The sequence below is a fragment of the Orbicella faveolata genome, unplaced genomic scaffold, assembly GCF_042242905.1.
Source record: "Orbicella faveolata isolate gen_17 unplaced genomic scaffold, um_ofav_v1 contig_47, whole genome shotgun sequence".
In the NCBI taxonomy this organism is placed as follows: Eukaryota; Metazoa; Cnidaria; class Anthozoa; order Scleractinia; family Merulinidae; genus Orbicella; species Orbicella faveolata.
The window spans coordinates 23,826,391-23,842,939 of NW_028301577.1; the positions used below are offsets into that span (position 1 = coordinate 23,826,391).

General features: G+C 41.6%; 2 protein-coding genes across 4 annotated transcripts in view; one reads left to right on the plus strand and one right to left on the minus strand.

Annotated features, from left to right (window-relative positions):
• LOC110061042 (nucleolar protein 10-like) overlaps positions 1-4,411 on the plus strand; it is a 20,835-nt gene extending 16,424 nt beyond the window's left edge. For all 3 annotated transcript variants that reach the window (XM_089280545.1, XM_089280543.1, XM_089280544.1), the window contains exons 21-24: positions 336-437; positions 1,221-1,432; positions 2,071-2,173; positions 3,777-4,411. In XM_089280545.1, coding sequence (XP_089136671.1) covers positions 336-437; positions 1,221-1,432; positions 2,071-2,173; positions 3,777-3,914 — 555 coding nt within the window. In that variant the 3' untranslated portion in view covers positions 3,915-4,411. The remainder of the gene's footprint in view (positions 1-335; positions 438-1,220; positions 1,433-2,070; positions 2,174-3,776) is intronic.
• Positions 4,220-16,549, minus strand: LOC110061113 (uncharacterized). The gene is made up of 8 exons (XM_089280546.1): positions 15,975-16,549; positions 15,758-15,803; positions 15,064-15,258; positions 13,882-14,151; positions 13,078-13,353; positions 11,161-11,433; positions 7,079-7,249; positions 4,220-6,621 (listed from the first exon to the last, which is right to left on the minus strand). The coding sequence occupies exons 1-8, from the start codon at positions 16,344-16,346 to the stop codon at positions 6,248-6,250; spliced, it is 1,977 nt and encodes a 658-aa protein (XP_089136672.1). The 5' UTR covers positions 16,347-16,549; the 3' UTR covers positions 4,220-6,247.

Below are 16,549 nucleotides of genomic sequence, written 5' to 3' on the forward strand. Positions count from 1 at the left end.
GCCTCATGGTTAGTGCGCTCAAATCCGCACCGAGCGGTCTGGGTTCGAGCCCTGGCCAGGGACATTGTGTTGTGTTCTTGGGCAAGACACTTTACTCTCACAATGCTTCTCTCCACCCAGGTGTATAAATGGGTACCTGCGAACTTAATGCCGGGGGTATCACTGCGATGGACTAGCATCCTATACAGGGAGAAGTAGAAATACCCCTAGTCGCTTCATGCTACAGTAACCGGGATAAGCTCCGGCCTGATGAGCCTCTTGGATTCTATGGTTCATTTCTGTTCTTGTATCTCAGTCTTGTGCATGGTTTCAATAATTTCGTACTTTTCTTGCAGGAATACAAACTTCTTCACCCAGTAGTGTCCAAGCACGAGAGAGAAAGGCAGAAAAGACAGAAGAAAAAGCAAACATTGTTGGAACAGTTTGAAGAAATCGAGGTGAACCTTAAAACTTCTAACGACGCAGTGTTTAAATGGTTTTAGACCTAATGCGAGGAATATTTGAAAAATAATAATGGAAAGAAATTTACTGCCACCGTTAACCTTGGTAGTTTTCTTGTTATAATTTAAGACGCTTTCAAGCAGTTGTGTTCCATTATGCATGAATTCGATCTTTATTGTGACTGTTTGGTCAAGAGAAGTCTCTTTCTTCTTGTGTAGAAGCGACCAACGAGGACCAGTCAAGACTGTGCAGCTATATTCTGTACCAGTGCTTCGACGAACACTAAGGCCCCAGCAACTCTACGCTGGAGAAATTTGAAAACGCAGCTTTATTTCTACGGTTAGGCCTACCGTCCACGCTAATCCGCACCGAAAACGGAGCTTTTGGAAAATGCTTTTCAAACTGGAGGAATTTGAAAACGCTGGCTTTGCGTTTTAGTGTGGACGAAAGACATTTTGAAAATGAAGCTTTTCGAAAACTATGGCTTCACGATAATCATATGATTTCCCTGACCACAAACATAAATCCAAAATGAGCGGTGATTGTTGCGTTTTCGGATTTCTCCGGCATAGTGTGGACAGAAAACATTTGATGCGTTTTCAGAGTGAAAGCGCCATTTTCAAATTTCTCTGGTGCAATGTGGACGAGGCCGAAGGAGCTAAGATTTGGATAAGTGGTTGCTGTTATACGTCGACGTCTTCTCCAACCTCTAAATCAGTTATTTATTGCCAACGAGCGCCCTACCGGTCACTAACTGGAGAATTCGTCTTGCTTTGCAGGAACCAGACGGTCGGCCCAGCGAGGAGGAAGAATCGAGCAGCTCCGAAGACGAGCGTGAATGGCGGGCAGAGTTAAAGAGACAGCGACGAGAGACTAAATCTAACGAAGAAAAACGCGTCCCTAGCAAACCAAAGTTTTACGAACTGAAATCCGGCGAAAACTTCAGAACCGTGAAGTCGGCCAAAACGGCATCAGCGTCGAAACAGAAGAAGTAAGTGAGGCCCAGTGCAGACGCCGAATTTTTCATGAGGCGAATTAAGATACTCAGACCTCAGACTTAAGACACCAAACTTGATAGAGTTTGAGGCAAAAAGTCGTCAAATATGTTCTGACTAATGATTTATACTTTAGGTTCTGTTCGGCACAGGAAAAGCTCGGTGGCTGAACCGAAATCGTCCTAGAGTCGAGATCCCTGGCTGAGCCAGGCGGGAAGAACGAATGAGCGGTTCCAAACTGAAATAGCCGTTCTTCATCGCTTCAGATGCCGAACTTGTCATGTACGTAGTTCAAGGTGTTAGGTTCGGCCCGTGAAAAGGTTTGTCTACTAGGCCGAATCTAAGAGCGTGGTTTAATGGTTGGGGCCTTTCCAGTTTTATTAGGTCCACCCTCTCTACTAGCTAGCATTTTTGTCAGCAATTCAGATTACGTACACCATGAGCTAAGTTGTGTATGTCACTGATGGTTTATTATGGTACAATTTTTAGACCAGCCACCCCATGAGTTCTCCTATTTGTAAGGCTGTTACGTGTTTGGGACGTGTTTTGTGTTCAAAGTCGTGTATGGAAATTTTAACGGCAAACAGAGGTAAACGTTTTTGTGACCAAGCTTCGCTTTGATTCATTCTTTTAGGGTATCGCTTGGAGAACGTCTTAAACACGAGGAACGTTCTGGGGTCATCAAATCAACTGGCTCTGCATTAGGTGAAAAAGAGATTACTTTCCAAGTGAAAAAGGTAAGGAAAGTGTCCAATTGTTATTTGCTCTTCATATTCGGGTTGCGCGGTGGCCCTAAGGACGTTCGCGCTTATTGTTTCTGCGCATCCTCACTGCTCACGCAAATTCACACGCACGTCATTCATTGAACGCGCGCTAAGTACTAAAATGAACAATGATAGGACAGATGGCCATTGCTATAGCTTTGCGTGGATTTAAAGATCTTGGACGTTCGGTGACCCCTACTTTTGTTTCCAGAAACAGATTTTATTTACAATTATCTCCACATTGTCCTAAAATGAACAAAAATCAATGTGGGAAGTTAAAAAAAATTTCACGATTTCTGTCCACGGGACATCGAATCGTGCCATCTTGCAGCTGCAAGGCGCGTGAAACTATGGTCGCTAAATGCGAACTTGTTCTTCAAGGAACCTCGCCAGTTAATTAAATTCACATAATAGGTCCACGTAAACAATATTTGGCAGAGAACATTTCACTTCAAAGATCTAATTGCAATATTTTTGGGCTTACAAACACTGTGGCCTTATTCGCTGACGAAACCCGATTTTTTCAGCTTTAGGGTGTTCTTCCGGGCATGTTCTCTCCAGAACATTTCTGATGTAACTAACTCATCATCTTACAGTGGCAAAAGACGGTCTCAGAGAAAAATCAATGCTGGAAAATTTTCGCGCGAACGTCCTCACGGGTTGAGCCCTGGCTTCTGTTAAGGTTCGTTTTGACATCTTCAAACTAGAGGAATTTGAAAACGCCGGCTTTTCGCTTTAGGGTAACATTCTGTAAACGGAGCTTTTCGAAAACGATGACGTCACGATAATCATGTGATTTTCCTGTCCGAGTTTTCCTCAAACACAAATCCAAAATGCCCGGCAGTTGTTGCTTTTTCAAATTTCTCCGGCTTAGTGTGGACGGAAACATCTGATGCATTCCGAATGCATCAGATGCAACGTTCGCGCGAAAATTTTCCAGTCGATAGACTTTTTTTAAATTTTTACTGCAGTCAGATAATGAGTTACTTGTGTCAGAAATGAAAAAAAAAACTGGGGGTCACCGACTTCGTTTCAGAGATAAAGCGTGTGGAAAACTACCCTGATTTTGAAAAATTGCCACACGTAATTGAGCATGGTCTACAGGGGTTTATACTTAAAAATATTGAAGGTGAGTCAACGGAGGCAAACTATCTTAGTCATATTTTGTAGAAGTGGGTCTGTTGCGTAAATAATTCCAAATGTTGCCAACGTTTTCACAAAACTTAACCCTTCAAGAGGCATTTGAAATCGAGTTCGACGGTACATTTTGCACAAAATTCAAACTTCTAATCGATAGATTTTCTTCATTTTTTCGCACCAATGTATGACGTGGCAGGTGAATTTGCTTGCGCAGTAAGGATGCGCAGAGACAGTTCGCGCAAACGTCCTTAAACATCAGTTAGCCTGGGTACTCGAAGAGCCTTGCTTTGCCGAAATGACCGGATAAGGACCATGTGTCCCAACAATAAAAATGATGTGAAACATCGCTCCCGCATTAGTTGAAAATTTCGATTGGTCTTAGGAGGATAAAGGTTAGCTACACTGCACATGTAACTGGCTGTGGTTTTCTCCGTAGAGTAACAAAGAGACACAAAGAAACGAAGAGATCCGTGCTCATGTCAAAGAAAGAAAACAGCTTCGCCGGTCAGCCAGTAGTGTTCTTGGAAAGGAAAAACGGGGACCAGTGTTTTGGAGAGGAAAAAGAGTTAGATGACAGAGGACGAACCTCAGGAAATAGATTTATTACTGACGAAGAGAATCTAGATTCATGCATACAAAAGCAGACAAGCAATCAAACTCTAGAGTGTTGATGCGGCAGTGGAACATGGAATGTGCCGGATTACGACATCTGTGACTGTTCAAAGCATATTTAAGAGCTAAACATTTGCAGATACCTCACAGAATAACAATGGAAAAACTGCCTCCATCACTGACTTTGTTAAAGTATGACTTTATGGCTTTGTCGCTCGATGAGAAAGCATTTGTACCCGAAATCACAAAGATCAGAGACTGCAATCCTTTTGAAACATCAGTATTTTATTTCTTATTTTGCCGTTGTTAGTTGCTCCACAACTGCAAACATCATTTTATTTTATCTGGCACTACGACACAGAATCATTCTTCAGTTTACCCATTTGCTATAATGAAGTAGTTTTCATTTTGTCGTTCGTCAGTGAAATTATACAGGCATAGTTCTTTAGGTAATAACAACGTCAAAGTGTGTGTGTTGTGTAACGAAACGCATCTAGTATTAATTATTATTATATGGCTTTGGCTTGTGGCCGATATAACGCGCGCTCTGATTGGCTAAGAGCGAGATCTGAGCGGTCATTATGCAGCCGTAATGCCCACGGGCCGATTACGGATTATGCAAATTAGGAAGAGCCCGGCTTGGAAAATTCAAGCGCATTGAAACGATGAAAGCCGATTAAAAACAGTAAGAGAAGTAAATTTAATTCCGAGTAGCTAAAAGTTTAGGGATTTTTCCTTAATAAAATTTATATAGAAGTCGTTTTTGACTTACCGGTAACCTTGGCGAGCACTAGTGAAAAACAATCAAAGTTTGCCGAGTGTTGAGTAAAGCTAAAATCGCTAAGTTGAAAACACCATCGGCAGATGTGTCACGTATCCTGAGCAGAAAACCACGAAGAAACTTATAAGTTATCATCTTAGTCACAATAATTACCGAAATATTGAACTCCGTTTCAGTTCTCATCAAATAGATTCCCTCGCTTCAACACAAGCAAGTGAAAATCAGCTTCCAGGATCATCAGGTGTAAACAATCGGGCGGTTTCTGTCGGTAGCAGTGTTTCTGATACCTGCAGGAAGTTTTAGACGCTCACAAGGCTTGAAAAGTTCATTCATAAGTCCCAGAATGAAGAAGGCCAAGATATGTTGTCGAAAGCGAATGCGAAGATCGAGTTATTCTGAGCAGTGCATTCCGAAGCATTAGTATTTTCTTTCACCGAAAGACCGTTGGTTTGGACCATTTTGAAGCACTTTCTGTCTTTTCTATATGCGTTGACGTTTCGCCACAAAAGTTAGAAAAACTCCCTCATCAAGTTGTGGCTCCACGATACTAAAATACCTTTTTGAGGGCTGTGACAATCATTTTTCCCGTAAAGAATTACAGTAGTGAAGTTCACTGACTGTGTAGTTTTGCCCTGGGTTTGAGACGATGAATGAATCGGTAAACGCGCGCATCGCCGGACGTAAATTGACGACTTCCGCTCGAATAATTTTTTTTTTCTTTAATTCGTGAGCCATATAATAAGTAACTTAATAACCTCGACCGTTCGGTCGTTACGGGAAAATCTCAAACCTCGGCCCACCGTATTGACCTCGCTATCGCTCGGTCAATACAGTAAGGCCTCAGTTTGAGATTTTCCCGTAACGACCTCACTCTCGGTTATTAAGTAGTTAGTAATGGTAATAGGACTGAGTGGAGTCCAATTCGGTCTGTAATCATACAAGTGATAACAAAATCGGACGACCGCGCAGCGGAAGTCCGATTTGTTTATCACGAGTATGATTACAGACCGAATTGGACGACACGAAGTCTTATTACCAATTAATCATAAAAACTACAATTTCCGAGGAAGGAAGAATAACCAAGTTATGAAAGAAAGGGAAAATTTGCATTAAAAGACGGACAAAGGAGGCGTAAATTGTTTAAGGTTGTGATTGGTTGATTTAAACTACAACTTTGACTGTGATTGGTTGATTTAAACTACAACTTTGAATTTGATTGGCTTATTGAACTGTCCGATAACAAACTGTCCAATAACAAACTGTGCGATAGCAACTTGGCAAGTGAATTAGTGGAAAATAGGAGTTTTTTAAACCAATCAAAATCGAGGAAATTGTAATTTTTATGATTAGCGTTGTAACAGTCGCTGCATGCATCGTGTAAACGTTTATTTGTTTGTCAGATACAACTTGTGTTCAATATTCCATGAAGTTATCACTTGCTTTATGACCTACACCGGCATCAGCTTCACTAAAGTCTGAGGATCAAGTGAAGCTAATGGCTACATTATACATACTTAGTTGGTGCAATAACGAAGATAACATCGTGGAGTGGGTTTCAGTTTGTAAACATAGAACGAGCCACAGTTGCGTACCGTTATAAAGGTATGATAAGAGCAAGGACACGAGGATGATAATTTCTGGCCGAAACACACTTGTCTTGTGACCCTCCCCGCCGAAACTGAGGGATGTCCACCCACTAACCAGCCAGGGTAAGCTGCGTTGCAGGCTTTGTACTTAGCACACTGGTCGCTCAAACGATATCCGTTTATAAACCTGTACCAGCTCTCAGGTAAACCAATGTCGCATCTCAGGTAAGTATATGTTGAGCCTACTCGTCGTGAATTATCATCTATCACAATGTGATGGACACATTCTTGTCCATAGATACCTGAAAAAGTCAGTTTAAGATCAGGGGAAATCGGGTCATACAGTCAAACAAGAAAACTGTATAAAATTGAATTAGTTGACGTATTCCTTTCCGCGAGAATTGCTGAACCTCCCCCCCCCGCCCCGCCCCCCTTAGTAACTGCAGACTACGCTTATTGCATTTTTTGCTCTGTTATGTTATAAATATACCTCTAAAACTTTCGGATAACTTGAAGCTTTGGAAACACTCGGCTACGGCTTGTGTTCCTTCAACACTTGCCATTTCTCTGGAACTTCCACCGTTTTTCTATAAATCGACGTGTACTATACCTGAATTTATTATTACCTTTTTGAGGGGGGGGGGGCGGGTGGGGAGGTGAGGGTGGGAAAGAATCATGTCAACCGGCTAACGACAAACGTCAACTAACTTGTTTTTATTATCTTGTTCAGAAAAGTTCCTTCTTATATCAAATTCTTACACTGTACTGCATTTCCGCTCCATTGACCGCTGGGCAAGCATCTTCTGACTGCAGGACCAAACATAGTATACCCCGGATTACAGAAGTATCTCGCGTACTCTCCTACCCAGTAGGCACTGAGGACAAGCACTGAGTACAGTGGCCTTCCTGGATGACCGCAGTTACGCAGAACTAAAGAATTAAGACAGAACCGTTTCAGTTACTCGGTTACTCAACTTTAGCACCAGCTGATGTCTACCACATATCTAACTCTACTCTGCTCTACTCTATTGTAACTCTACTCTACCCTACGCTACTCTACTCTACTCTACTCTACTCTACTCTACTCTACTCTACTCTACTCTACTCTACTCTACTCTACTCTACTCTACTCTACTCTACTCTACTCTACTCTACTCTATTCTACTCTACTCTACTCTACTCTACTCTACTCTACTCTATGCTACTCTACTCTACTCTACTCTACTCTACTCTATGCTACTCTACTCTACTCTACTCTACGCTACTCTACTCTACTCTACTCTACTCTACTCCACTCTACTCCACTCTACTCTACTCTACTCTACTCTACTCTACTCTACTCTACTCTACTCCACTCTACTCCACTCTACTCCTCTCTACTCTACTCTACTCTACTCTACTCTACTCTACTCTACTCTACTCTACTCTACTCTACTCTACTCTACTCTACTCTACTCTACTCTACTCTACTCTACTCTATGCTACTCTACTCTACTCTACTCTACTCTACTCTACTCTATGCTACTCTACTCTACTCTACTCTACGCTACTCTACTCTACTCTACTCTACTCTACTCTACTCCACTCTACTCCACTCTACTCTACTCTACTCTACTCTACTCCACTCTACTCCACTCTACTCCACTCTACTCTACTCTACTCTACTCTACTCTACTCTACTCTACTCTACTCTACTCTACTCTACGCTACTCTGCTCTACTCTACTCTACCCTACTCTACTCTACGTCACTGTACTCTACTCTACTCTACTCCACTCTACTCCACTCTACTCTACGCTACTCTACTCTACTCTACTCCACTCTACTCCACTCTACTCTACTCTACTCTACTCTACTCTACTCTACTCTACTCTACGCTACTCTGCTCTACTCAACTCTACCCTACTCTACTCTACGTCACTGTACTCTACTCTACTCTGCCTTACTCTACTCTACTCTACTCTACTCTATGCTACTCTACTCTACTCTACTCTACTCTACGTCACTCTACTCTACTCTACTCTACTCCACTCTACTCCACTCTACTCTACGCTACTCTACTCTACTCTACTCCACTCTACTCCACTCTACTCTACTCTACTCTACTCTACGCTACTCTGCTCTACTCTACTCTACCCTACTCTACTCTACGTCACTGTACTCTACTCTACTCTGCCTTACTCTACTCTACTCTACTCTACGTTACTCTACTCTACACTACTCCACTCTACTCTACTCTACTCTACTCTACTCTACGCTACTCTACACTACTCCACTCTACTCAACTCTGCTCTACTCTACTCTACCCTACTCTACTCTACGCTACTCTACTCTACTCTGCCTTACTCTACTCTACTCTACTCTACTCTACGTTACTCTACTCTACGCTACTCTGCTCTACTCTACTCTACTCTACCCTACTCTACTCTACGCTACTCTACTCTTCTCTACTCTACTCTACTATACTCTACTCTACTATACTCTACTGTACTCTACGCTACTCTACTCTACACTACTCCACTCTACTCTACTCTACTCTACTCTACTCTACTCTACTCTACTCTACTCTACTCTACTCTACATTACTCTACTCTACTCTACTCTACCCTACTCTACTCTACGCTACTCTACTCTACTCTGCCTTACTCTACTCTACTCTACTCTACTCTACTCTACTCTACTCTACGTTACTCTACTCTACGCTACTCTGCTCTACTCTACTCTACTCTACCCTACTCTACTCTACGTCACTGTACTCTACTCTACTCTGCCTTACTCTACTCTACTCTACTCTACTCTATGCTACTCTACTCTACTCTACTCTACTCTACTCTACTCTACGCTACTCTACTCTACACTACTCCACTCTACTCTACTCTACTCTACTCTACTCTACACTACTCTACATTACTCTACTCTACTCTACCCTACTCTACTCTACGCTACTCTACTCTACTCTACTCTACTCTATTTTACTCTACTCTACTATACTCTACGCTACTATACTCTATCTACGCTACGTTACTCTACTCTACTCTACTCTGCTCTACTCTACTCTACTCCACTCTCTTCTCCTCTACTTTACTCTACTCTACTCTATTCTACTCTAATATACTATACACTACTTGTCTACTATACACTAATCTACTCTACTCTACTCTATGCTTGTGTACTATGCGCTACCCAACTTCACTCTACTCCACTCTACGCTACTCTACTCTACTCTACTCTACTTTACGCTACTCTACTCTGCTCTATGATTGTCTACTATACACTAGTCTACTCTACTCTACTTTATGCTTGTGTACTACACACGACCCTACTCCACTCTACTCCACTCTACTCTGCTCTACGCCAGTCTACGCTTTACCGTACTCTACTCTTTTATACTTTATGCTTCTCTACTCTACGTTACTCTACTCTACTCTACTCTTCTCTATTCTACTCTACTTTACGCTACACTACGCTCTACTCTACTCTAATATTCACTACTCCACTCTACTCTACTCTTCTCTACTCTTCTCTACTCTACTCTACTCTACTCTACTCTACTCTACTCTACTCTTCTCTACTCTTCTCTACTCTACTCTACTCTACTCTACTCTATACAACTCTACTCTACTCTACTCTTCTCTACTCTACTCTACTGTACTCTACTCTTCTCTACTCTACTCTACTCTATGCTACTCTACTCTACTCTACTCTTCTTTACTCTACTCTACTGTACTCTACTCTTCTCTACTCTACTCTACTCTACTCTACTCTATGCTACTCTACTCTTCTCTACTCTTCTTTACTCTACTCTACTGTACTCTACTCTTCTCTACTCTACTCTACTCTATGCTACTCTACTCTACTCTTCTCTACCCTACTCTACTCTACTCTACTCTATGCTACTCTACTCTACTCTACTCTTCTTTACTCTACTCTACTCTACTCTACTCCTCTCTACTCTACTCTACTCTACTCTATGCTACTCTACTCTACTCTACTCTACTCTACTCTTCTTTACTCTACTCTACTGTACTCTACTCTTCTCTACACTACTCTATGCTACTCTACTCTACTCTACTCTTTTCTGCTCTACTCTACTCTTCTCTTCTCTACTCTACTCTAGTCTACTCTATGCTGCTCTACTCCACTCCTCTGCTCTACTCTACTCTACTCTACTCCACTCTATGCTACTCTACTCTACCCTACTCTACTCTTCTTTACTCTACTCTACTCCTCTCTACTCTACTCTACTCTACTCTACTCTTCTCTACTCTACTCTACTCTATGCTACTCTACTCTACGCTACGCTACGCACGCTACTCTCAAGAGGTAGGAATCCTTACCTCCTAGTCTAATTGTTAACTAAAACAGAAAATACGCCCACTGAAAGCTATGAAAACTCTACTCTACTCTACTCTTCCCTACGCTACTCCACGTTACGCTACACTACGCTCTACTGTACTCTACTCTTCTCTACTCCACTCTACTCTACTTGTTTCTACTCTTCTTTACTCTACTCTGTGCTACTCTACTCTATGCTACGCTACGCACGCTACTCTCAAGAGATAGAAATCCCTACCTCCTAATCTAATTGTTAACTAAAACAGAAAATACGCCCACTAAAAGGTATGAAAACGAGTCTTAACAAATAAACGAAAGCTTTATTTTCAGATTTTACGACCGTAAAAAATATCACTTCAAGAGATAAAAAAAGAAGAACAGAAGAAGGAAAATGAGAGAGTGAGGAAGAAAAAGACCGACATCCGTTTGAATGTTTTACTGCGTTGGAGAGAAAACCTTTGACCAGGCTGAAATTTTCATCAACACTATTATACAATGGTGACTTACATATTCTTGTACTTGTCTCCACTGTGTCGTTGTAAACGTTCCGAGCAACGCATTTATAAGTGGCCTCATCTGCGGCCTGAAATTCACCAATCACAAGCTCGCTGGTAAATTCATCGGCAGTGACCTTGTTTATGACGGACACGCTGATGTCATTCTTGTACCACGTGACATTGGGTAGAGGCGATCCTTTGGCGGAACACCTGACTCGCAGCGATTGTCGAATAATCGGCACAGAGACAGACGACGATGGTGTTGACGAGAAGACGGGAAGTGCTGAGAAAGTAATATAAGCACAAGTCATAAGCCGTGTATTTTTTTGTGCTTTCGTTTATAGTAGTACACATGAAAAAATTACTCGATTCTGATTGGCTAAGAGCAGTGCAGTTCAAGTGTAACACCAGTGCAAAAAGTGTAACACCAGTGCAAATTACACATCGAAATTCTGGATTATGATTCAGTGAAAGAAAATAGGAACTTTTCTAAGAAAATGGTATCACGTAAAATGATGACGAAAATTTTGTGCTAAAACCTTGAAAAAAGTTTTCTCAAATGAGAAAAAATGGCTTCAAGAAAGACCTTCGGGCACTTCCTCCGCGCGAATTTTTTCATGTTTATATTATTAGTAAGTAATCATACGGTTTTTCTCGTTCAATTTGGACTTAATTTGCACTTGTGAGTTTTTCAAAAAGCTGAAATTACACTCGCCGAAGCGGCTCGTGCAATTTCAGCTTTTTGAAAAACTCACTCTGTAACTGTATAAATAATCTATGTAACTTAATGTCTGCCCATTCTTTTTAGCCCTTATGGTTATTTTGGGCAGGCAGTACTCTATACTAATTTAATGTTTATTGTAATTATTTTATAAATTGTGAGTACAAATAAATGGTTGTTGTTGTTGTTGTTGTTGTTGTTGTTGTGCAAATTAATTCCAAATTGAACTCGAAACCGTATGATTACCTATACAAAGCCGGCTTAATAAATACTTACTAAGTTAGTTTGCTTGAGCTGTACTGCGCACGGTCCGTACTGGCACCACCTCGGGCCAATAATCTTCAGTACAGCCCTCGCACTCGGTTAGTAAGAGGTTATTATCCGAGCATAGTATATGAGGAAAATTAAAAAAGACGGGGGGGTTATACTTCTAAAGGGAAGAAGTTTATCCAAGTGGCGGCAAATTCATGCTAATAAAATGTTATATTAATTCACTCAATAATATATAGATTTAGGCCAGCCTAAAAGCGTAGCGCCCGGGCCGGGTTGTTCAAAGCCCAATTAAGCTAACCCAGAAAAAGGTAGAATTTTGATTTGAGTTTTGTAACTTTGCGGTGAGGTTTTCTGTATTTTATTTGGCCTTCTGTTTTGACTTTTAATAATCACCATATACACAAAACAAAACAGCAAAAAACATTTGTATAAAAGAAAAAGTTATAATTCGGTTAACTTTTAATCCTGAGTTAGCGTTAACCGGCTTCCGAACAACCCTGCCCTGTTTCTAACAAGTTAACCTAATATGACCCCGCGATCCAATCGATGACCAGCATTTGGTCAGCGGTCAGTTTCAAAAAACACGTGACCTCGAGGAGCTGTAAACTTGAGCCCACGATATGGTCATCTGATGCTGGTCAGCGGATACCTTGTTTTGGCAGGTGTCAATTGATCATAACATGGATGTCCAATATCAAGGAAGTACACGGTAAACCAAGGCTGCATGTCTCTGTCAACCTACTATTTGGAGTATGGCCGCCATGTTGGGCAACTCCACCGTCGTCTTCGTGCGTACGCGCCCACGGGCAATACCGCTAGCCATGATAACCATGACAAAATCAACTCACGGGTTTCCTTTTCTTTCTTATATGAGTATGGGGCTCCGCTTGGCAGCCCTTTGGGCCGCCGGAGCTCCGCTATAATATGGCTTACCAACAGACTCTACTTTCAGGTTTAATCCATGAATGATCATTCCATGTTTGTTCGTCGCAGTGCAGATGTAAACTCCACCGTCGCCGTCTTCAGTGTTGTTAATATAAAGACTGTCATTTATCACTGCACTCCGTCCCTGGGGGAATGGTGACGGGGGAGACCTGCTCCATTTGACCTCAGGGGTAGGGTGACCAACCACGTCACACTGTAATATTGTGGCTTTTTTGAAAAAGCCAATAACCTGTCCTGGTGGCGTGATGGGAAATCTTGGTGGTCCTAAAGCCAAAGAATGATTGTCATTAATATATAGATTTAGCCAAGCCCAAAAGCGGAGCTCCTGGGCTGGATAATTCAAGTTAAGCGAGAACTTTGATTTTAGTTTTGTAACTTTGCAGTGAGGTTTCCTGTATATTGTTTGGCCTTCTGTTTTGAGTTTGAATAATCTCAAAATACACAAAACAAAACATTTGTATACAATAAATATTTATACTTCTCTTTACTTCTAATCCTGGGTTAGCAGGCAGGCAGGTAGTCGGTCGGTCAGTCAGTCAGCCAGTCAGCTGGTCAGTCACTAAGTCAGTCCGGTTATTATCAATCCGTTCTACCTTGAATCAGTGGGTCAGTGAGTGAGGATATCTGGTAGATTTTTCTCACGTACTTGTGACCACAGACACTACAAAAATTTCTTCATAACTGTTTCCTTAAATTAGTTCTTTAAAGGACAATATAACTGAATGGCTTTATTTAGGACTTCCCAAAGGTTATGTCATCAAAGTAACTGAAAGTAAAAAAAAAACAACTTACCAAATACAATAAGTTCCACTTGAGCCACTCGAGTACCAAACACGTTTTCCGCCTGACACGTGATCATACCCTGATCCTCAAAGCGGACTTCCATTATCTCAAGCGTTTCATTTGTAAGCTTAAATCGGCTTTGGTTACCATGGTTTCCACCCTGCAAAGACCACGTGATTTTCGGAGCGGGATTTCCGGATGCAGAGATATTGAGTGACAGCTTGGTGCCTTCTCTGAGAGTGATGGATGGAGGAATCTTGGACGTGAAACGAGGAGGAGCTGTTGAAAGATGATGATATTAAGCAGTCAAACTCCGTTGATACTAACACCGTGATTACAAACATAAAATGTGTTTGTACGTAATAAGCGCCACTGCTCGTCGTTGCCCTCACACACGTGGAAACATGGTTGCAGAAACATCGTTTCCGCCGAAACTTTTGACTTTTCCCGTCTGCGCGCACTCGTCAGATTTGTTTTTTTTTATGTACCAAACTTTTCTCCATATTAAAACTTAAAAAGAAACAAGACCTCGAAATGTTAACTCTGAAGTAATTTGGAGCGATGAAAAATCAAACCATGCATTTCCTTTGAATTAGCTCACCGTTGCTCTGCCGACCGTGCTACGAGACCAGACGAGAGCAATTCCTCGACAATTACGATAGTAATTCATGACAAGGTTGGGTTACATTAAAGGAACAATGGCGCTTGTTAAAGAAAGGGCCGATGGAACATCTTTATAAATATAGCCTACATTCGAACTCTTTTATCCTGCCTTGTTTCTTTCTTTTCTTCTTCCAATTCGAAAGTGAGTGAAACTCATCGCAAGTCAGCGCAAGTGCACGCAAGGCCTGGCCGAACGATTAAATTCTATATATTTTCTCTTTAAACTTTTATAACAATACAAGAAGACATGCGGGTAAAGAGAATGAAGATCCTGGACATTTTAAGCAAACAAAAAAAAATAAGAAAATTATTGAGTTGTTACTTACTACTCCAACGTTCTAGTAGACCACAGGTGATAAAACTACATTAAGTAAAATAGACGAGGAATAAGTTGATCATGAATAGCCACGGTCAGGATGATTATACTTACTCCAGGTTTTAATAATAATATTTTCAAGTTCTCTCTCCTCCGGTTCCCTTAGTTTGTAGTGTACTCAAGCGAGGGTCTCAGTTTAGACAGGTACTCACCAGATTTCGTCATTTCTCTTTCAGTGTAGGCCTCTAACCGTTTGGCGAGCTTCTCGATAATTGTCACGTTGACGCTGGTGCTCTTTCCTGGAGGCCCTCGAGGACCCCTTCTCCCAGGTGGCCCAGTTTTGCCAGAGGGCCCTGGACGACCACGTCGTCCGCGGGACCCTTGTTCACCGGGTGGGCCCGGCGGACCTAAAATAACCGTGTTTAGAATATTGGGTCACCTTGACTTACTAGTACATTATAAAAAAAAATCATAATAATTAAAGTAATATTAAAAGAATGAACAAACAAACAAATAAACAAATATTACAAAAACGGATTTTAGGGAGAGCGAAAGGTTTTTTTCACTTTGCCACTTCGTCTGGGAGACCTGGAAGGGAGCTAGGCTAGTGTCTTTCAGATGATCCTGCATGTCCACTACCCCCCACACCTCAACCCCCTTCCTTCCATTTATTATTTACCTCACGTCTACCTCTATCTATTTACATCATTTATTATTTAACTTATTATCTACCTATGGTCAGGAACATATCTCGACCAAATCTTCGAATCTTTTTTAAAGAGTTCAATGTGATTAGCATTTGGCACAATTTCAGTAATTTTCGACATTCTTGAAACAGAACCAGATTTTTGTAAAATATGACAGTCATTTGACCCTGCTCGGGATCAGAAATAGATCTGTACTGACCTCTCATGCAGACAATCCTATCAGTTCCGTTCGCAGTGTTCTTAGCCTTCAGAAACAAAGAAAGAACATGAACCACCTCAGAATAGTTTAAGTACACAATAAAGATTGTTAATAAATGTCTTAATAATTGCCACACTTTGGATGACCACCATTTGCACACTAGACAGAATAGACAGCAACTACGCATCGTGAACAGCGGAGAATGACTTGTACATACCTGGAAATTTTTTATCGCCTTCTGAAGACAATCCGCGTCTATATTTTGCTTTGTTGAAGTTCTTTCAGGTTTCTTCTGGTTAGGACGAGAGGCGGCGCCTTCCTTGTGGTCTCGCTGGTCACGTCGACGGTTTCGACCACTTCTGCTATCACTGCGGGAATGCTGGCTAATTGGCTCAGCTGTAGAACGTGGAAGCGTCTTAGTGAAGCCATCACTTCTGTCATGAGTAGGTAATTCGTCTCGAATAAACGACAATTCACTCTCAAGGTGGTAAACTTTGTACGAGAGAACCGCAATCGAGACTATTGTGAAAACAAGATGCAGAATTGGCACGATAGTGGATGTTTTTGTGGTAGCCTGACCCGCCGCCATATTTCCTCCTCTACTGGAGAAGAACTGGGCTCTGAGAACTAAGTTGAGTCTATTTAAAGCCCTGGAGATGCAACTCTACACCCAAAACCTCCTCATAATATGCATGCGGCATGCTTGTATGAGATCTGGTCCTTCAGCATGCGGCATGGAAAACAACCAATGAAGAGATCAAAATCAATGAAGAGATCAAAATTGGGAAGGAG

Bases quoted from the DNA above. Each gene is read 5' to 3' on its own strand.
- LOC110061113 (XM_089280546.1), bottom strand. From the start codon at position 16,346: ATGGCGGCGGGTCAGGCTACCACAAAAACATCCACTATCGTGCCAATT. The intron at 13,354-13,881 runs GTAAGTTGTTTT...CTTTGGCTTTAG, and splicing joins AGTGGAACTTATTGTATTTG to GACCACCAAGATTTCCCATC. The intron at 11,434-13,077 runs GTAAGCCATATT...TTACTTTCTCAG, and splicing joins CCTGAAAGTAGAGTCTGTTG to CACTTCCCGTCTTCTCGTCA.